At 51.2% G+C, this 20,083-nt stretch overlaps 7 protein-coding genes across 7 annotated transcripts; 4 read left to right on the top strand and 3 right to left on the bottom strand.

The window, feature by feature from the left end:
* Positions 1-334: 334 nt before the first annotated feature.
* On the bottom strand, positions 335-1,684 carry LAJ45_03316 (uncharacterized protein; the record flags this gene model as incomplete). The annotated part of the gene is made up of 2 exons (XM_046112903.1): positions 335-1,261; positions 1,313-1,684. The coding sequence occupies 2 exons, from the start codon at positions 1,682-1,684 to the stop codon at positions 335-337; spliced, it is 1,299 nt and encodes a 432-aa protein (XP_045973780.1).
* A 2,815-nt stretch (positions 1,685-4,499) lies between these two features.
* On the top strand, positions 4,500-5,351 carry LAJ45_03317 (uncharacterized protein; the record flags this gene model as incomplete). Its single annotated transcript, XM_046112904.1, has 3 exons — positions 4,500-4,566; positions 4,648-4,994; positions 5,061-5,351. 3 exons carry the CDS (start codon positions 4,500-4,502, stop codon positions 5,349-5,351), a joined length of 705 nt encoding a protein of 234 aa, XP_045973781.1.
* Positions 5,352-6,943: 1,592 nt separating this feature from the next.
* On the bottom strand, positions 6,944-7,597 carry LAJ45_03318 (uncharacterized protein; the record flags this gene model as incomplete). The annotated part of the gene is made up of 3 exons (XM_046112905.1): positions 6,944-7,138; positions 7,217-7,291; positions 7,382-7,597. The coding sequence occupies 3 exons, from the start codon at positions 7,595-7,597 to the stop codon at positions 6,944-6,946; spliced, it is 486 nt and encodes a 161-aa protein (XP_045973782.1).
* A 364-nt stretch (positions 7,598-7,961) lies between these two features.
* On the top strand, positions 7,962-10,457 carry LAJ45_03319 (uncharacterized protein; the record flags this gene model as incomplete). The annotated part of the gene is made up of 4 exons (XM_046112906.1): positions 7,962-8,170; positions 8,240-9,196; positions 9,256-10,354; positions 10,422-10,457. The coding sequence occupies 4 exons, from the start codon at positions 7,962-7,964 to the stop codon at positions 10,455-10,457; spliced, it is 2,301 nt and encodes a 766-aa protein (XP_045973783.1).
* A 1,159-nt stretch (positions 10,458-11,616) lies between these two features.
* LAJ45_03320 (uncharacterized protein) lies at positions 11,617-12,559 on the top strand (the record flags this gene model as incomplete). Its single annotated transcript, XM_046112907.1, has 4 exons — positions 11,617-11,637; positions 11,828-11,962; positions 12,033-12,199; positions 12,262-12,559. The coding sequence occupies 4 exons, from the start codon at positions 11,617-11,619 to the stop codon at positions 12,557-12,559; spliced, it is 621 nt and encodes a 206-aa protein (XP_045973784.1).
* A 1,079-nt stretch (positions 12,560-13,638) lies between these two features.
* On the top strand, positions 13,639-15,120 carry LAJ45_03321 (uncharacterized protein; the record flags this gene model as incomplete). The annotated part of the gene is made up of 6 exons (XM_046112908.1): positions 13,639-13,642; positions 13,711-13,891; positions 13,958-14,003; positions 14,063-14,097; positions 14,177-14,717; positions 14,809-15,120. 6 exons carry the CDS (start codon positions 13,639-13,641, stop codon positions 15,118-15,120), a joined length of 1,119 nt encoding a protein of 372 aa, XP_045973785.1.
* Positions 15,121-16,325: 1,205 nt separating this feature from the next.
* On the bottom strand, positions 16,326-17,457 carry LAJ45_03322 (uncharacterized protein; the record flags this gene model as incomplete). Its single annotated transcript, XM_046112909.1, has 2 exons — positions 16,326-16,853; positions 16,963-17,457. The coding sequence occupies 2 exons, from the start codon at positions 17,455-17,457 to the stop codon at positions 16,326-16,328; spliced, it is 1,023 nt and encodes a 340-aa protein (XP_045973786.1).
* Positions 17,458-20,083: the final 2,626 nt, after the last annotated feature.

The following is a 20,083-nucleotide window of genomic DNA, read 5'->3' on the forward strand; positions in this document are numbered from 1 at the left end:
GATTAGAAGATGGATGTGTCTGACCAGCCGTTGATGTCATTTAGACGGTTCATCATAGGCACGGTTGAGGTGAGGTTGATGAGTGGGGGGCCAATGACCAACATCCACCACATGTGTATTCTACTTCAACGAGTGTCAACCTCTACCAGATCTGCGGAAAAAAGGATGATATTTCTAACGCCACGAACTATAACCCGCCCACACGAGCAAACAAAAAATGCCAGGAAACCGCAAAAATGCAACGCTTCTTCATGAAACCCCGAGCAAGCAAGCCTTTCTAACCACACTAATTAGGTTACAATAGCTACAGGTGCAATCCGTGCAATCCACCAGTCTACACCTTATACTCCTTCTGCAGCAACTTTGCAATCGTCTGCAACTGGATATTGCTCGTGCCCTCATAGATGGCGCCAATCTTACTATCCCTCCAAAACTTCTCCGCCAGCCCCTCCCTCACGAATCCCATGCCACCCATCCACTCAATCGCGCTCCCCGACACCCTCTGCGCCACCTGCGAGGCATACAGCTTCGCCATCGCTGCCTCCTTCACGAAACCCTCACCTGCACGCGCCCCACCCGCCTCCTTCACGCGCACAGCGTTATACACAAGCGCCCTCGCAGCCTCAATCTCTGTCCGCGCCTGCGCAATCTGGAACTGCATCCCCTGGAACTCGCCAATATACTTGCCAAACTGCTTGCGGTCGTTCCACACATACTTGACGGCGTTCTCCCACGCACCCAAGGCGAGACCAGTCATCTGAGCGGCGATACCGATGCGCCCCTCGTTGAGTAGCGAGATTGCGTATTTGTACCCCTCGCCCTCGTTGCCCAGCAGGTTCTCGGCGGGGACCTCGACGTCGTCGAATGTGAGCACGCATGTGCTGGACGCCTTGATGCCGAGCTTCTTCTCCTTTTTTGCGATGGCGAAGCCGGGCATGCCCTTTTCGACAATAAAGGCGGTGATACCCTTGTACCCACGCTCGGGAGCGATGTTGGCGAACACAATGAAGATCTCGGATTCAGCTGCGTTGGTGATCCACATTTTTTGGCCCGTGATCTTGTAGGAGCCGCCGGAGGAGGACTTGATGGCTTTGGTTTGAAGGGCGAAGGCGTCGCTGCCCGAGGCGGGCTCGGAGAGGCAGAAGGAGCCAACGGTGCCGGTGGCGAGGCGGGGAAGATACTTCTTTTTGAGGGCGGCGGAGCCGTAGGTGCGGAAGGCGGTGTTGACGAGGGTATTGTGGACGTCGACCAGGACGGAGACCTAGGATTGTTAGCTGAGTTCTACGGAGATGAAGGGGGGAATGGAGCTTACTGAAGGGTCGACTCTTGCGAGCTCTTCAATCGCTACAACTGCTGATCCGAAGCTCATTCCAGACCCGCCGTATTCTTCTCCAATCTCAATGCCCATCACGCCCTGCTCGAACAGCTGTTCTACGATTCCCCGGTCCATCATCTCTGCTTCGTCCATCTCCCGGACCTTGGGCAGGATCACCTCCTTTGAGAATCGGGCAACGGACTCCTTCAGCATCTCTTCGGTCTCGGTGAGGTGGAAGATGGGCGTGGGGTTGATCTCGGAGTAGTGACGCCTCGAAACTAATGGGGCCATTCCTGGCCTGGCAAGAGCTGCTGCTGTTGCTGCTGGCCGGCGGAGGACGCGGGGGAGAGCTGTGCGGAGGGCGGCCATGGTAGCTATTGTTTGGAGGTATTTGGGGGGGGGAGTAATGACTACTACTACTACTACTGGCTACAAAGAGAAAGAGATATATCTAAACCGAACTTCACTTTTGAGGGGGGGACGTGATGGAGAGGAGTTGTGAGAGAGAGAGAGAGACCGAGAAGAGAAAGCTGCTGAATTGTTGTTATTGCATCGCCAAGAACACACTTCCCCACAATCGTGCACCGAATGCCGGCTCAAAGCGAGACACGGCGGTGACATGTGATTGCTCCGTTCCCCCAGATATCGGCCCGGACTCGGCTTTCACGACACAATAATAATAATTCACATGGGCGCGCGGTCATCTGATGGACGTCTGAGAAGAGCCTCTATTTCAGTGCTCTATGCTTGTTACTGGGAATGAGCTTCACAGCTGACAGCCAGCTGACAGAGCTGTGTGGAGTAATGTCCCTTCTTCTGTGGGGTAGATAAACTCTACTCTACGGCGGGTGGTGTAGTTTGTGGACCGAGTTTTAGCACTTTGTCCCTGCGTTGGCTACACATGGGCAGCCACATGACGCCATCACTTTTGCTTGGGGCCAAGCGACACAGACTCTCACCCGCTGCTCGAACTGCCTGCGTTAACTTGGCTTCACCTCTTCGCTCCCTCTCCTCGACTCCAATTAAGTCCTTACGAAAGGGAATCCGTTGAAACCTCCAGGGAGAGGGCTAAGCGATCCCATCGCGAAATGGGAGGACGGTCTTGAGAGTATCAAGCGTTGGCAAAGCGTAGAGCTTGCATGCTAGACTGTCAATGTGGTCCGTTGATATCAGGGTCTAGCTGATGAAGAATCTCGAAATAAGAGCCTAGCTGCGTTTAAAAGCAAAAAGTACTTCTACAGATCGATAGGAACTGGCGAGACTGTGCAAAGGATTAGGCAGCATGGATTTTGAAATTTAAATAGGGCTCTTCTTTCGTGGATTGAAATGTACAAGACAGTTGATCTTGGTTGATATATGTGGGGGGGGGGGGGGGGGGGGGGGCTGCTTGGAGAGGGGAAAGACTCAGCAGGGCATCATGAGGGGTCACTCGATTCTGCCGTTCGCTTAGTGGTTTGGTTAACGACCAGCTGGCACCTGCTCTGTCTGGCCTATCTAACTTCGCCGGTGCGACAATTGGTTATAGGTATTCGATATAGGCCTTAAGACAACATAGAGCATTTCGCTCAAGAAAAACAGGAAATAGCCTCTGTACTCTAGCAGGGAAGTGTCCTGAGTTCAGGGGCTCTCAGTACCCGTGATTCAAAGCTGCCTGCGGCGTACTTATCACCGGTGAGCATTCATAATACCTTGAAACAAGCTTTCTCCAACCGGCAACATGAACCAATGGGGGGTAATCCGGGCACGAGACATTATCTCTGTGCCTTATTTTATTTTATTTTAGGGTATCACGGGTTATTGAGATCTTCTCCGCCTAATATCAACCAATTGGAACGATCCAAGTCCTGCATATACGAGAGGCTCTTTTTATTCCAAGATGCAAAAGCACAGTGCCGATCGGAATATCCTACGTATTGCTTCGGGGGCCTTAATTAAATTTTTTGAAAGGGCAGCTTGATAATAATTATCGATCGCTTATGCTTGCTCAGTAATTGATGCATCTTGGCAGCCAGTCTGAGGTAAACAGATTTGCTGCAACTGCAGCTTGCTGACCAGGATCATTGTCACAACAACATAATCAACCTGCCTCTACCGTCAAAAAAACTCTATAATCCGGCTGTCGGCGAGTAAGGGTCAAGTGTTTACGCCGCAGGAACTTGGGGTGCGATTTATCACAATGTCTACTTTGATACTAGTGGGGCGGGGAGTACAGTACCTCAGGTACTTTTGTATGCGGGCGGGTGCTGCATGCGATCCGGAGCCTCCGGGTATGCACCTCTAAATGGACGACGAAGCGACAGTAGTCGCTGACACAGAAATGCGCATGTGTAGTAAGGGTTGGAAAGCCACTGTGGTGGATGTTTCGCTGGATTACATCAGGGTTCTTCAAATGGCATAAGCAAATCATACATTTAGTAAAATAACTTGGTTAACAACGCAGCGCAGATGTAACAAGCTAGGAGGTCTATCTGGCAGACGAAGCTCATTAATCAAGTGTTATATGGTAATGACGATGTCTATAAAATAAATTGAGAGCTTGTTATTGGTGGGGACCGCTGGCCGTGCAATTAAGTAGTTGTATTAGCATGAGCTTTGTACTCAATTGTCAGCCACCAATCAAAACACCTCCACTCATCACAGGGGCGGGATCGCGACTTTTCACTAGAAGAAAGATACCTCTCTGGCGGGACGGGATAGTTAGATTGAGCTGCATACTGCGCCTTCACTCTAGCTGGAAGTCGTCGCCGCAATCGAGTGTCAATGATTAGTTGCCATATCCTGCCGCATCGATATGCATGGTAATAATTTTGTCAGATTTTGAAAGCGGTCCCCAAAAAACGATATCTGCATGCAGAGCCAATGTTTACCGGGTTATTAACCTCAATATCAATGCAGTATACTTACTCGATGCTTAAGATTTATCTCGTAATTGTTCACAGGGGATTGGCCTTCCCAATTGCCCGAAGAAGACTACTTGTCGTAGTTATAGATTTTTGGGGGCTTCTCAGAGAGAGATGGGTTCGATATAAATATTGACGATTCCCGCCGTGGAAAAGGACTTTTTCTTTCCTCACCTCACTCATCAGCTCTCTGGCACTCCTCAGTTCTACAGCTCAAGAGCCTCTCTCATCCTCTCCCAAAGATTAGCTTCGATACCAGTACCAACACCAGATCAGTACTTACAATGCAGTTCTTCAAATCCCTCCCTACCGTTCTCGTCCTCCTCACGTCTGCCCTCGCGGCCACAACCGGTACACTCCTCCCTTCCCCCCCCCCCCCCCCCTCACATTCCCCATCTCAAGATACTAACATGTCCTCGCCTTTTCCCACAGTCGACCAAACCTTCACCCGCATCGACAAAGACAAAGCCATGCTCCTGGTCGTCGACCACCAACTCGGTCTCTTCCAGCTCGTCCGCGATTTCTCCCCCGACCAGTTCAAAAACAACATCCTCGCACACGCCGCTCTCGGAAACGTTTTTGACCTCCCCACGGTCCTCACCACAAGCGCCGAGACAGGCCCCAACGGGCCTCTTCCGCAGGAAATCCTTGATATGCACCCTGACGCACCACTCATTAAACGTAACGGCGAGGTCAACGCTTGGGATAACTCGGAGTTTAGAGACGCTGTGAGGGCTGCAAATAAGACGCAGATTATCCTTGGCGGGATTGTCACCGAGGTGCGTAGCTAGAATCTTTCCTCCCGTTTATTGAGTTGACGCTAACATATATGGCCGGCACAATAGGTATGCACAGCCTTCCTAGCAATGTCCCTCCGTGAGGAGGGATACGAGGTCTTCGCCAACACGGATGCCAGCGGAACCTTCAACGAGAGACTGGCAGCAGAAGCAAATGACCGTATGTCCAAAGCTGGTGTTACCCTCATGGGAAATTTCGCGGTCGCCATGGATTTGATGAGGGATTGGAGGAACACCCCAGGAACACCGGAGTTGCTTCCTTACTTTGATAAGTACTTGACGGCGTATGGCTATTTGGCGAGATACCACTCGGCTGCCGTCACGAATGGTACCTTGTAGATACATGTAGTTAACTAGACTGTTCCATATTAGAGGAGGGATATATAGTGTAGGGTAGGAAGAAGGTGGGGTAGTGGTATGGCGAGGAGGTATTTAGTGGAGGTTAGTAGGGAGGAAATAAATATATACATACATACATATTCTTTAGAGCCGAGAGAACCAATGAAGTGAAGTCGATTGCACGAGCTAATCATTAAAGCAAAGAAGGGGCCGGAGAGAAGGCTCCTCTTTATAGATACAGTCTAAAAAACAAATGGCCCTAAGGGAAAATTAGAGTACAGATACATACATATAGTTTGGAACCACGTCCGAACTACACAATGAACCGTTGGCAATTGCAACGTCAACATTAATGATGCTGTCAGTAAGAACAACCGTGATAACTTACCATCAATAACAAAGGCCAGGACCCTTTCCTTTTTCTTCTTCTCCTCTAGAAGCTAACGACCCATATGTATATTTGTGGGAGATGATGATCCATCCATCTTCTTTATCTTCAACCCCTGGAAGAAAACCAGAAGCAAAGAGAAAAAAAAAGAAAAAAGAATAAAAAGATGTTAGTCCCTGGGAGGAATCGAATGTTTTTGAAAATTGCGGTGGTGATGGTGATGGTGGTGGTGGGGTGGTCGTGGGGGCGGTCGTGGGGGCGGTTAGCTTTTACACACGTCAAGTTAGTGTGCAACTTAGCCAGACCACAGTTCAGACTCTGGAAAAGTACCGGTAGGTGTATGGGGGCCCGCAAGTTAAAGTAGTCAATGATCACGACTCTAGACGGTAGTGGACTTTTCAGCCCTTATTGAATGTGGTGATGGGGTAGGATGTAGCTTCCACACACGCCAAGCTAGTAACTTAGCCAGGCCACACTCTGGACACACCTTGGACTCTCGAAGAGTACTGGCAGGTTTATGTGATGCTTTTAAAGTATGTAGTGAATGATCACACCATGTGGTGTCTAGAGACGGTGGTGGCCTCTTCACCGTGAGTTCTAAGGAAAGATGCAAACCGAGTGACCACCCGTGACGCAGCTGACCTTCTCCCTTCGACCTCATGCTTAACTAGCTTGCACAATTGCGAGCAAGACCGAAGGATTCTCGAGAGCCGTGGGGCAGGACGGCGGGATATGTGTTAAAACATGTCTCAACGACTAAATCCAACCATCATCACTCTCGTCTTCCTGAATCGGAGTCTTTAGAGTCACAGCCTTCTCTATAGTGGATCTCAAATAGCGAGACTTTAACCACCAACAGCCCCAAGCCGTGCATCAAATCCAACAATACCGATTACCATAATTATATTTATACATTTCTAGCTAATATACAGATTTTATTTTTCAGGGCCCACAGTAATACCGCATCATACTTACATGCATGTAGTGTATGACACGGTAGGGTTGACCAGCGCTCGTTAGTTATAAACCCCGCGCGCTACATAAATAATACATAGATCGTTCACACATTTTTTTCATGGGTAAAATAATTACTCGACAAAGCCTCTTCACGGACCAGCCACTATAAGCAGTAATAAAAACATCGTCTCCCTCTTCCCCGTCTTTCCTCCAAGCCCCCCGAAGTGGAGTGCAGGGCCGGACGGGTTTAGGAGTTATCCGTGACCTCGTACGTCTTTGCGATCTCGGGCTGGTAGGGCATGCGGTGCTTCCCGAAGAGCTCCATCTCGATGGGGCGGTGCTTGAGCGTGTCGTCTTCGAAGAGGAGGGAGTGCATTGTGTAGCGGTCGCCGAGGACTTTTTCGTGGTGGTAGGCGTGCGTGGTGCAGTTGGGGCAGTAGAACTGGGTCGGGGGGTTAGTTTGGTGGTCGGGGGAGTATGGGTAGGAGAGGGGAGAGGAGGGAGGGAGGGGGGGAGCTACGCAGTCGACGGGGTTGCCGGACTCGCCGGTGTAGGTGTAGACTTTGGGGGTGCCCTTGGTCATCTTAACATCGGACTAGCGGTCGGTCGAGGGGATGCGTTAGCTTTGGTCTTCTCTGTGGATGGAGTTGGGCGCTTGCTGATGGTGTTGTTTGCATATACATACCTTGGGGACCATCATGTTGACGGTGTATTCTCCGCCGCCAAACATCTTGCAGGGCATCTGGTGGTTTGGATGTGGTGTCAGTGCCTGGCTGTCTCTCTGGTGAGGAGTGTGAAAAAGACTCACGCAGTGGCATAGAACCTGGCCGGGCATCTTTCCTTTGGAAAAGTGCGCGGTCCATTGGAGTTCTCCACAGAGACAGTGTGCTTGGGCGTCCATGGTTGATGATGTGCTTTTTATGGAAGACTAATTGAAGAAAGCCATATCCATTCCTGGGGGAATTAGAGCTCTTATAGACCGACTCCTATCCACATTCACATCACATCCACATCCACATCCACTCGCCCCTCTCTCTCTCTCTCTCTCTCTCTCCCTCCGCTGAACGCTCCGTGACGTCAAAGCTGCTGCTTTATGCTCGATCTAGAACGCGGCTGCCCCGTCACGGCCCATCACTCGGCACCGCTGACTCATGCATCTTATCGCTTATCGCTTCCCATCTCCAGGGAACCTTTTTCCTCTTCTCTCGTTCTTCCTTCCCTTCTCTTCCTTCCTTTCCTCTTCACGCAACAAATACCCCACCGCCATGTCATCAGAAGAACAAACACCCGGGCCCGCCGCCACCGCTGAACCCGCAATGGCCAAGCGCTCCGCCGAGCATCTCGAGGAGAAGCCAGCAGCGCCTGTCGAAACAGTGACGGAGCCCACACCCACCGCAGCCTCAACCTCCGGGCAGCCAGTGGCAAAGAAGATCCGCACCGACCCGCGTGACGGTGAAGCCGCCATCAAGGCCGAGTCCGTCCCCCCCCCCCCCCCCTCTCCTCTCTCTGAAAACGGCCGGTGACTGACCTCAATTGTATGCAGATTCCTCGTTCTATCCACCCCACGCATCGACCCCTCCACCGTCGCCAACGACGACAACGCCGAAGCCGCCCGCCACGAGGGCGACGACCGCGACCGCGGCAAGAAGCGTGACCGCGGCCAGAACAAGGCGCGCAAGTTCCACTTCGCAAAGGAGAGCGTCAAGCTGTGCAACAGCTTTGTGCTGCTGCCGCGCGAGAGCCTGTTTGCGAGCGCGGCGTGCGAGTTTGCGGGGGGCACGAGTGCGCGGTGGAATAATGCTGCTGACAAGCGCGGGAAGGGTAGAGGGAAGGGGAAGGGAGGCAATAGGGGTCAGGAGCAGGAGGCTCCAGAGAAGGTAGAGGAGCAGAAGGAGGAGGCTGGTGGGGAGAAGAAGGAGGGGGAGACAGAGGCCCCCCCGGCGAGACAGCTGTGCGCTTATACGCATGTGCTTAGGGACTACCTGAAGAGCAAGAAGGAGGACATTGACGGTGTCTGTCCGGTGTGGGAGAAGCGCGGATGGTGTGCGAGTGGCTGGCGCTGCAGGTGGCTTAAATCGCACAGCAAGGAGGAGGATGGGGAGCTCATGCTCGTGATCGACGAGGAGCGGAGGAAGGCCTATGAAGCCTCTATGGCGGAGCAGATGAAGCAGAAGATTGCCAACTCAAAGGTCATCAAGGGTGCTAATGACGATAGACCACAGGATTGGGAGAAGGAGGTTCCTGTTGGTGGGTTTGATGATCCATATGGGGAGTGCATAAATAACGTCCCCATGAGTGTAAAAATCACCCTGAGGAAGAACCAATTCCCCCTTCCAAAGAGCAAGATCTACAACGCATTCATCGATGCGCAGAAGAAGGAGCGCGGCCCAGATGGCGATATCTTGGAGGACCGGGCTTCATACGTCGAGGAGCCCGTCCGGGCCGAAGAGAAGCGCAAGCTCTACATCGGCCGCGAAACCCCCCTTCTCGCGCCCTTAACGTGAGCCCCACTCTCACCCTCTAAATACCTTATATCACAATGCTAACATTTCCACATAGAACCACCGGCAATATGCCCTTCCGGCGCCTCTGCTCCTCCCTCGGCGCGGCCCTCACCTACTCCGAAATGGCCATGACCCTCCCCCTCCTCCAAGGCCACAAGCCCGAATGGGCCCTCCTCAAAGCACACTCCTCAGAGCTCCCCCACTTCGGCGCACAAATCTGCGGCACCCGTCCCGACACCGTGATCCGCGCCACCGAAGCCCTCTGCACCCTCTTCCCCAGCGCCTCCTCCCCGCGTCACGGCCTCTCGCTCGTCGACCTCAACTGCGGCTGCCCCATCGACCTCGTCTACAAGCAAGGCGGCGGCTCCGCGCTCCTCGACAGCCAGGGCAAGCTCCTCAGAATGCTCTCAGGCATGAACTACGTCAGCGGCGAAACGCCCATCACCGTCAAGGTGCGCATGGGCTGCAAGGACGGCCACCCCACCGCGCAGAAGCTCGTGCACAAGCTCTACGACAAGGGCTGCGTGCAGGCCATCACGCTGCACGGCCGCAGCAGACAGCAGCGCTACACGCGCTCCGCCGACTGGACCTACATCGCCGAGACCGCGGCGCTGATCAAGAGCCTGAAAGAGACGTCTGACGCCGCGGCCGACACGGCCGCCGAGAAGGAGGCCCGCGAGAAGCTCCCCGTGTACCTTGTCGGCAATGGCGACTGCTACTCGCACATTGACTACTACAACGGCATCGAGCAGTCCGGCGTGGACTCGGTGATGATTGCGCGCGGCGCGCTGATCAAGCCGTGGATCTTCGAGGAGATCACGGCCGGCCAGTATCTGGACAAGTCGGCGACCGAGCGGCTGGCGTATGTGGGCGACTTTGCGCGCTACGGGCTGGAGTACTGGGGCGCGGACGAGCTGGGGGTGGCGACGACGAGGAGGTTCCTGTTGGAGTATTTGGGCTTCTCGTGCCGCTATGTGCCGCTAGGGATCTTGGAGAGGTTGCCGCCGAAGATTCAGGACCGCCCACCGCTGTGGAAGGGGAGGAGTGAGTTGGAGACGCTGATGGGCAGTGGGGATTATAGGGATTGGATCAAGATCACGGAGATGTTCTTGGGGAAGGCGCCAGAGGATTTCTACTTTACTCCGAAGCATAAGGTATGTGCTTCCTACTTCTTTTCGGAGGAGTGTTTAGAGTGAAAAGCTAATTGGGGAATTAAAATAGAGCAACGCCTATGAGAGCATCGAGGCGGAGGGTTAGTTAGTCCTTCTGGGGGCTGATTGTTTTTCCAGGATATCCCTCCCTATACGGGAGCTTCAAAAGTTTGTGTTTTAAAGGATATGGCGTCTACTCATCGTGGTGTATCATTACCTATTGTACTATACAAAAATTTCAGAACAAAGTGTTCTGTGCCCTGTTTCAATTACTAGCGATACCAGCACTCATATGCCAATATCGGCACTCTTTGGTTCCTTATTCCCTAGTATTGTATGGAGAGAAGCGTAGAATTATATGTAGAGTTATGCACATGCACCAGTTTTGCCAGAATTTGACTGTGGTCCATCCATAGTGTGGCAGTTCAAATCCTTGCGAACATCAGTCAAAAATTGACAAGGGTATCGAATATCTACATATGTAGTTATCCCAAAATTTTTACCAGTTTCGGTGTCTTTGATTTGAGCTTGCTAGAAAACACTCTGAATGGGTCTAGCCAATAACTAAATGTTTCTACTTCTATTTCTGCTCCGGTACCTGCCGCAATTATTTCCTGGAGTTGTTTTTTGTTCAGGTTGAGAGGTTCATAACGTATGACATCACTGTGGCTTGTGAGATAAGCTTTGGTGCCTGAATTGAACTCGTCTCACAGCTTGTGGGGGAAGATGATAAGCGATTAGGTTGCACGACTACAGTAAGTACCCATATGTACTCTAGAGGAGAGTACATGCAGTCTTATGTTGCCAGAGAGTCGGCTGCTGAGGGATCGTGTAAACGTTCAATGGCAGTATGTAGAGAGATTGCGTATGTCCATGTCCTGCCAACCAGACGAACAGTCTCTCGAATGACTCCTCCTGTAGTGGGCGCAGCAACAGCAACAGCAGCAGCAGACATCCGTATCCCCCGCCATGTTGTTTTTGTCGGGCCATGAAGAGGTGGTGACGTATGTGTGTGTGCCAAGCCGGTATGTGTGGCTTCAACTTGTTGACACAAACAGGGCAGATCAAAGCCACCTTTCACGTTCCCCAAATGACTTAATCTCTCCACGTCGTCCTTTATTCCTCCTCCTTCCTCTGCCCTTCTGTTCCCCCTTCTGTTCCCCCTTCATCCATCATCATCTCTCATCCTGAAAGTCTATACCACACACATACACACGCAGAAACTCTACTACGTTGAATTCAACACACTTTGTTCTGTCGAAATCATGACTCTTTATTACACTCTTGTTTGTACCCTCTCTGTTGTCCATTGTGGCTTCGTAGGATTGTGTTTTTACCATCCCATCGGCCGGTTCTAAGCTCTGGCTTCTCTGCTTTATTCTCTTGAGAATGAGCATGAATTTGGGGCTAGAAGTCGGGGGATGGCTATGACGTAGCGAAACAAAAGGAAACGAGGCTGACATTTCTGAAATCTAGGTGTTTTTCCTTCTCCTTGTGGAGATGGGCATTTTCATGCTCCTAATCCTCCCATTGCCATTCACATGGCGTAAGATGATCTTTACCTTCATATCGGAAAATGCGTTCGTGGCGAAGTTACAATATGGCATGAAGGTACGCTCGTAGTTCCCTTCTTGATATCGAAGAGAAGGAATTAATGTTTCTAATTACTATCGGTGTTTAGATAACGTTCGTGTTTATATTAATCTTGTTCATCGATTCCGTAAACCGTGTATATAGCGTCACCAACGAGCTCTCCCGAAACACCGACCGTAATGGTGGCCAGCAGACCGTATTGGGTCACGAAAGGATGGAGGTTCAGGCGAGGAAGTTTTACTCGCAGCGCAACATGTTTGTTATCCCTTGCCCGCCTCCCCTACTTGGCTCCTTGTACTAATTGAGATGCAATAAAGGTACCTTTGCGGCTTCACCCTCTTCCTCTCGCTCATTCTTAACCGCACGTACGTCTTGATCTTGGACGTTCTGAAGCTTGAGCAGACTGTCAAGGAGCTTCGCGCTGAAAGCAACGAGCGTGTCCGTTCCGGTGCCGAGAGCGAGTTGGAAAAGAAATACGAGGCCAAGGAGAGGGAATTGGAAATCGTCAAGAAGCAGGCTGAGGGTTTGACCAGAGAGTATGGCGAGCTTAGCGACCGCTACACTGCCATGGAGAAGAAGCAATCCCCAGACTTCGTTCCAAGAAAAGATTTGTAAACAGGCATAGAGGCCGATAAGTGGGGGCGAAAACGTTATGTTGGCTTTTAGTCGGATAATAGTGGTGAATGGCGATTGTTGACGAATGATATCAGGGTCTAAGAAAGACTGAAATTGGGTTTGGGGATTATTGCGTGGTGCATGTTTGGGTTCTTTTTTTTTTCTTTTTCTGTTCTAATCTGATATTTGCAAGAATTGATGCTTTTGATTGATATAGTTCCGTTTATTGAGTGATATCATTTGTTTCAACACCTCCAACTAACCTATAGAATGGTTTAAACGGGTAGAAAGAAACTGCAGTAACCTATCCCTTCCGCTGTCTTCAACCCCTTCAATTTTTAGCAAAGTTGGACGATCGACGGGCCTACAACTTCAGTTCATAGTGAGAGCAAGATGTTCAGCAATTAAAAAAAGCACAAAAAGTGCTGCATCGGGACCACCGATACTACTCCTACCCTTCAGAACACATGGTATTTTTGCGGGGGGCAGTCTAGGTGTACTACCAACTAGACCACTCACCCATAATTTGCAGTGTCCCGAGTTGATATTTGCAAGATTAGCTCCGTAGGCGCCAAGATAAGTGGTGATCCCTAACCCTATGGAGTTCAGTATCAATCTGCACCCCCAACTCCGAGAATTGGCACGACAGATTGGGGGATAACACACGGGTCATATTTAAAACACCGGTGTGGGTTTAGCTCAAGGCCTTCAAAGCCTCGCTGTTTGTTGGTCGTCTTGTACTGTTCATTGAACAGCCATAGCTATCATATCCCGTTACTAACACATCCTGCCCATTCGCGGGCCAATCATATGCGAGTAATTAACGTGCCCACCCCACCTTTTCCTGGGGTACAGCACGGGGAGAGTTGATGTTGCATCTTTCCATCAGCGAGTGAACCGCTCCAATTAATTAATTACTACCAAGATGTAACCCCCCCTCCCTCCAATCCTTAAACAAAAGGCTACGTCCGCAATTGACCCTCTCAAAAATAAATAATAAAAGGCTTGTCAAAGTTCCCGTTCCCGTCCCCGTTTCCAGCACTGCACAATCCACAACCACAACCACAACCACAACCACGATGCGTGACATGCCCCGCTAGTAAGCGGCAATATCGACCTCCTACGGGGCCACCCCTCAACGCGGCTTCTAGCAACCTCACAGATCGCAGATGCCGCCGCAGTAGTCCTGAATGCGCCCTCGCTCCCGGTCGACAGCTACACGGTGATTCGGCATCCGCTGCATTATGCCAGTGAGATGGGGAACAGGGACGTCCGTGGCGAGATTGCGCGGTGGGCGGGTGAGCGGTATGGGCTGAGGGAGGAGATTGGGTTGTGAGTTTTTCTTTGTGGTAGTTAAGAAGAAGATGACCTTATGTGGGTGGGTGTGGACTGCTGTAGAGAGCGAATCCTGATGACATCCGGCGCCTCGTTCGGGCTTATGAATGTGCTGATGCACTGCACCAGCCCTGTGACTGGCTACACCAAGCAGGCGTTCCTGATCAGCCCTGCCTACTTCCTGGCCGCCAAAGTATTCGAAGGTTAATTCTTCTATTCCGCCTGTTCTGAGTCCTCCAGTAGTAGTGTAACCATGGTGTAGAGGTGGGCTAATGATCGCAGATGCCGGTTTCACCAACAAATTAACCGCCATCTCCTCGACCGCCACCAGCATCGACCTCCCTCCCTGTGCCGTCACCTACACCACCTCAACGCCACCACCCCCGACATCCCCCTCTCCGCCGGCCTCGCTCCAATCTCCCACGACGGCGCCGCCCCAAAACGCATCTACAAGTACGTCCTGTACTGCGTCCCCACATACTCCAACCCCACGGGGCAGACCTGGGACCTTGCGACGCGCCGGGAGCTGGTACAGCTCGCGCGGGAATTCGACGTGCTGCTGGTGTCGGACGATGTGTACGACTTTCTCGGGAACGAGGGCGACAAGTGTGCGCTTGGGGAGGACGGGAAGCTGTTACCCAGGCTGGTCACTGTTGATCGGGAGATCATGGAGGAGGAGGGGGAGCTAGAGCAGGGGGCGGGGTTTACGGTCAGTAACTGCTCGTTTTCGAAGCTGTTGGGGCCGGGGTTGAGGTGTGGCTGGATCGAGACTGCGACGAGTGTACTGGCGGAGCAGATCGGCCATGGGGGCGCCAACATCAGTGTAAGTTATTTTCACCATTCACCCTCCTCCCAAAGCCCCCCCCCCCCCCCAACCGTGAATCCTCCATATACTCACCCCACACCCACCACAGGGCGGCAACTCCTCCCACTTCGTCTCCACACTGATCCACCACGTCGTCAAAACACGCGCCATCGACGCCATCATCACCACGCTCCGGCAGACCTACACCTCGCGCAGCGGCGCCATCGCCGCCGCAATCCGCGCGCACCTCCCAGCGGGGACCGAGATCTGTGGGGGCCACGGCGGCTTCTTCATGTGGGTCGGTCTACCTCCGGGCTACGACGCCCGCAAGATTGTGCGCATGGCCGAGGAGCAGGGGAGGAGGGCGGGGGGTGAGGGTGATGAGTGGGGATATGACAGAGTGCCCCGGGGAGAGGAATAGGATGGGCTGGGGGGATCGGTGGGTGAGGATTACGGTGAGTTATTGTGAGGAGGAGGAGGCGGTGGAGGGTGTGAGGAGGCTGGGGGCTGCGGTGGAGAGGTGGAGGGGTGAGTGTGGGAGTGGGGCGGAGGGGGGTTGTAGGTTGCGGGGTTGTAGGTTGGGGGGGTTGTAGGTTGGGGGGGGGGGGGAGGGAGTGGTAGGGTACGGGTGTAATACAGAGAGATGTAGAATTACTGAGATGCCGTTACTGTATATTTAAAAATGATATTGATAAATTATTTAACGATTTACATTGCTAGCTGGGCCGGGTTGTCTTTAGTGCATACAGGGATTTTTATCAGTGGTGCGTGGTTCTTCGAGTGATAGGCTGTGATTAAAACTACATAACGCCCCGAGGTATCACTTTCAGGCCCCCGCAAGAGAACTGTGAGTGATGTAACCGGCGTGCACACTAGTATACTCAGCACCACGTTGTCCCAAAGGCTCCAGCTTTGGATCCAGGAGTGGGGGGTTTACATTTGTGTGCACTTTTTCTCTAAAAGTCGCCTCAATATCACTAGAGCTAGTGGCTGGCTGTAGGTGGCGTGTGCGTGTGCGTGTGTCAAGGCATAGATGTGCCTACATACATGTATCCAGGTGTACGTCGTGGAGGATGTAGATTGTGGTAAATTTCAGGGTTATGTGTCGCCCTAGCTCAATTTGTCCCGCTCCGTTAAGTATTACTTTTCTGGGCCACTGAACATTGTGCGTGCGGGCGAGCGTGGTCTAGTGAGTGGTAGACGCCAGGCCGGATATAGGGGGTTATGGTTTAGCTAAACTTCCGATTTATATTCTTTTGTAGAATAGTAGATGTAGCTACATCAAGGGAAGTACATGTTGTGTCTGAACGGAAGACACTCATAGTTCTCTGGCTTGAGAGGACTCCGTTAGATAAGAATTGGGCTCGAACACCCACCCTCTTGCACTTATGTTTCGTTTTGTTTCACCCACCATCGATGTTTGTCAGCTCACGGGCCACCTAGCGACCATCCTGATCTTCTGTGTCTGTGCACAATTAAGCTTAAGCTCCGGCACTTGCGCCGTGCATGGAGCCTTGTTTCCTCACAACTACATGTACTTATATCAGACACATCAGGGCTCAGTCCTAAAAAAGAAATTCATTCATCTTTTGTTCTGTTCTTAATTTTTTTTTCCTTATCCGCGCCTTAATTCCCCCCCTTGACATTTGCCAGCTCCCACTCCGCTCCCCTCCCGTCGGCTGGGTCAACATCGGCCACATCATCCCTATACGCCGCCTGCCCCCCCATCGCCGCCGCCTTCCTCCTCCTCTCCGCCCGGCCGCTGTATCCACGCCCCACCAGGTGCCTACGTCCACCACCAATCGATACGGGCCCCACCTTGCGCTTACTGCTCATGCAGAAATGGAGGCAGCACAGTGTCCCCGCCACAAACACCACCATGAGGGGCAGCCCAATCGCCAAACCCAGCGTGCTAACCGGCGGCCGGTTGTTCGGCGATGTGTCCACGGGGGCGGCCTTCGGGTCTGACGTAAGTATGATGGTGGGCCCCTCCTGGACACCGTTGCCAGACGAGGTGTCGGAGCCCACGATGGAGAAGGCCATGGGCTGCTCCGTGAGGTCCTTTTTCACGCCCTCGTTGAGCGCCGTCTGGTTCTTGAGCCAGTCCTTGGAGGGCACGATGGGGTGGAACCCGAGGTAGTTTGCAACTTCCCACTAAGGGTTTTTGTGTGTTCTCGTTAGCGCGGGTTTTCCTCTCATGCACCACCGCGGCCGTTTAATTATAACTAATCATGATGGGATACGTCATGAACCAACAACATACCGAGTCCGCCAGCTCCCCCGCGCCTCCGTAGTTGATGTAATGCAGCATGACCGTCACCGTCGAGTTCCTCTGCCAAAAGTTTGGGTTCCACGTAACATAATACTTGCCCGTGTACCACCACTCCGTGCCATTGAGGGGCGCGCAGAACGGGATCCACGGCTGGGTGTTCCCCTTTGGCGTGAGCTCGTACCTGTCACTGTCGCACTGCGCAAACACATCCTGGGACCGAGAGGTGTCGGGGATGGAGGAGCCTGTGGGCTGTGTGTCCACCGTCGTGGACTGCCCGCGGGTGTTTGTGGTTACGTGCTCGGTGAAGGTCGAGGCGCTGCCGTCGGGGTAGATGCTGACCCAGGGTGTGGGTGCTTCAGTAGTAGTAGCAGTAGTAGGAGTAGCTGCATCCGCACGGCGAGCGAGATTGTCGTTGGGGAATGCGGCGACCCGGGAAGCTGATGCAGCAGCCAGGAGGATAAGTGGTATGACAGAGCCGGTAATCATCATGCGTCGTGATTTCTGTATTCGTGAACAAAGCAAAGCACAAAAAAGTGCAAGAATGTTGGAGGAGAAGAAACAAACGAACGTTGCCTTATAATTAAATAATGAACAGTGTGCGCGGGTGTCCGGAACGCGGGTGGTTGGTTGGTTTCGTCTGATGTGGAAGATTACTTACTTTGGCCTTTTCACACACACACCGGAAATGCCTCAACTTGAGAGATATGACAAGCAAGCCTGAAGCTTTTTTAAGTCGACAGGCAACGGATGTTCGGCCATTCGAGAAACCGGTTGAGGAGCCCTCCCTCAAATGCTGAGCTACGTATGTAGACAAGTACATGTAGTGATCAATTAGGATTGATCGGGATATTCTTGCAATGCAAACATTTTCTCCAGGAATCCACATTCCTGATTATCGATCCCCAGATCTCGTTTGCACATTGCACGTAGTACCTGCCAAGAAAATCAAACAGTAATATTAATTCCGAATAGGGACTAGGCCAATTGAAAAGCACACAGGCTGAATGATTGCACCAATCAGAAAATAGTTAAATAGTTAAAATAGTTACAAGTAGCCTCCTTCGGCCTGCTTTGTAAGGCCTTTCGAGTCGTTTATGATATAGATCTAAACAGCGCCTCTGGCACTATAATCGATTATGCTGTATCCCTAAAACCTTATGCATTGTCTGTGCAACAATAACAAGAGACTTATTTGTTTATTGGCCCAGTCTTTGTTAAAGATACCAAGAAGAAAGATTGCTGCAGTAAGTAACGAGCGAGCGAACGTTCGAACCCGACGGGTTTATAAAACAACACGTACATACATTACATACATGTAGTCCGGAATGCATGGCCACAGCTTTGTGATCCGAATCACCAAAGAATACCACAAGTCAACCAATGGACGATAAACGACAAAGATCGCATCCTTATAGGATGCTTCTCCCGCTGGGACGCCGACAGATTAGTGCGTAATACCTCGTTGATTAATATAATGACTCGACTCCCATTGAGGGCTAAAACGATATCTGTGGATCGGTATGCAAGTTCTGGAAGATTGAGGCTGCGCTGCTCTCATGATAGTCGGGTAGACAGGTGACTGTGAAGACGAGACCATTGGATTATGATGCTGAACCCCCAAATCCGTAGCTACATGTAGCTATGGCTGTGGTCTTGGTAGCTAGGCTATTTAGCCATGAGCTGCCTGGACCTCTAACGTTATCACTAGCGCCTTTCTAGGGCCACGGTGCTCAAGGCCAGATATACTGCATGTATATGTATATTATACTTCCCACGGTTATAAACCTCAATTCGCCTTGCAAGGGAACTCGCATTGATTTTATACTTCGAGACTAGCCAGGAGTGCAACATCCCTTGAAACAATCCCACGTATATACGAAAATTGAAACCCGGTCAACAGTGGCACCGCCTAGCTATGTGGCCATTGATGGTGTGGAAGGCTATTGGCAACGTCGGGATACTTTTTGTTTGATTCTGCAGGGTTTTATGTACGTCTGCAGTGTTCAGTTTTTTTTTTGGGGGGGGAGACCGGGCTCGCACTGTAGTACTAGCACCGTTTCACTGCATGTATGCAATAGGAGGCATATATGTGGGGTGAGTGATTGTCTATGACGCAACTAACGAAATTGCTAGAAGTGTCACATGCTCAATTGAATTATATGCGCACAATTAACGGCTAAGTGATCATGAGTATACCAGCACTAACTATAGCTATAGAGACACAATAACTAATAGTGGCCGAGTAACTTGGAGAGTATTAGTAGCTAGATCGACTCACATTTTCATTGAGCAGGGCTAATAAGTCTAAACACTCGCCACTATGAGTCCTAAATGGATCTTACGTGTATCCACCTAATATATGAAGTAAGCTATACTTAAGAGCGGGCACAAGACTGTTCTAGTAATCTCTCTCTTTGCAATTGTAGAGAGCACCTATATCAACACCCCTTAGTGGCACCGCAATTATAGAGGAATCCCTAGTACACAGCCCCAAGGTTTGGGTAAGACCTACCTAGACTAGTCTTCTACAGTTCGCCACTTGAGTCAAACGCCAAGATCCATTAAACATTCGAGGTAAACGTACGTCTCGCCCTAGAGAATGACTGTAACTACTACTGTAGCATTGTACAGACACGGGGAAAGGGTATATCGTTGCATTTATGTTTTTTTTCTTCTTTTTTTTTTTTTCGTAGATAGGTCTAGAATCCCGCATTAATTCGAATAGCTATATGTAGACGGCCGGTCACACAAGACGTCGAATTTACCTTTCCAAGCCAGTATGATGAAATATTACATAGGGGCACACCTATTCAAGACAAATAACCGAATACAGGAATTTCAACGTCTTGTGTGACCGGCCGTTCATTCAAGTTATGTAATACGGTATGGAGTTCGAAGTCATCTATGCTTTTGAGACACCTCTCTGTAGATTAGGTAGTCATGGAGAAGATTATCGATTTAAATAAATTCGTATCAGTATAGAATTAGAGGTACTAGTATGGGTACCTAAACCTCGGAGGTAATTACAAGCAGAAGGAAGGATTGCCTCTAACATAAAGCAAATATCGGACTCGGCGGTTCGATACGATACATGCATGGACTGTCATTGGGG

Source organism: Morchella importuna, assembly GCF_003444635.1.
Source record: "Morchella importuna strain M04M26 chromosome Unknown Morimp01GS007, whole genome shotgun sequence".
NCBI classification, from domain to species: domain Eukaryota; kingdom Fungi; phylum Ascomycota; class Pezizomycetes; order Pezizales; family Morchellaceae; genus Morchella; species Morchella importuna.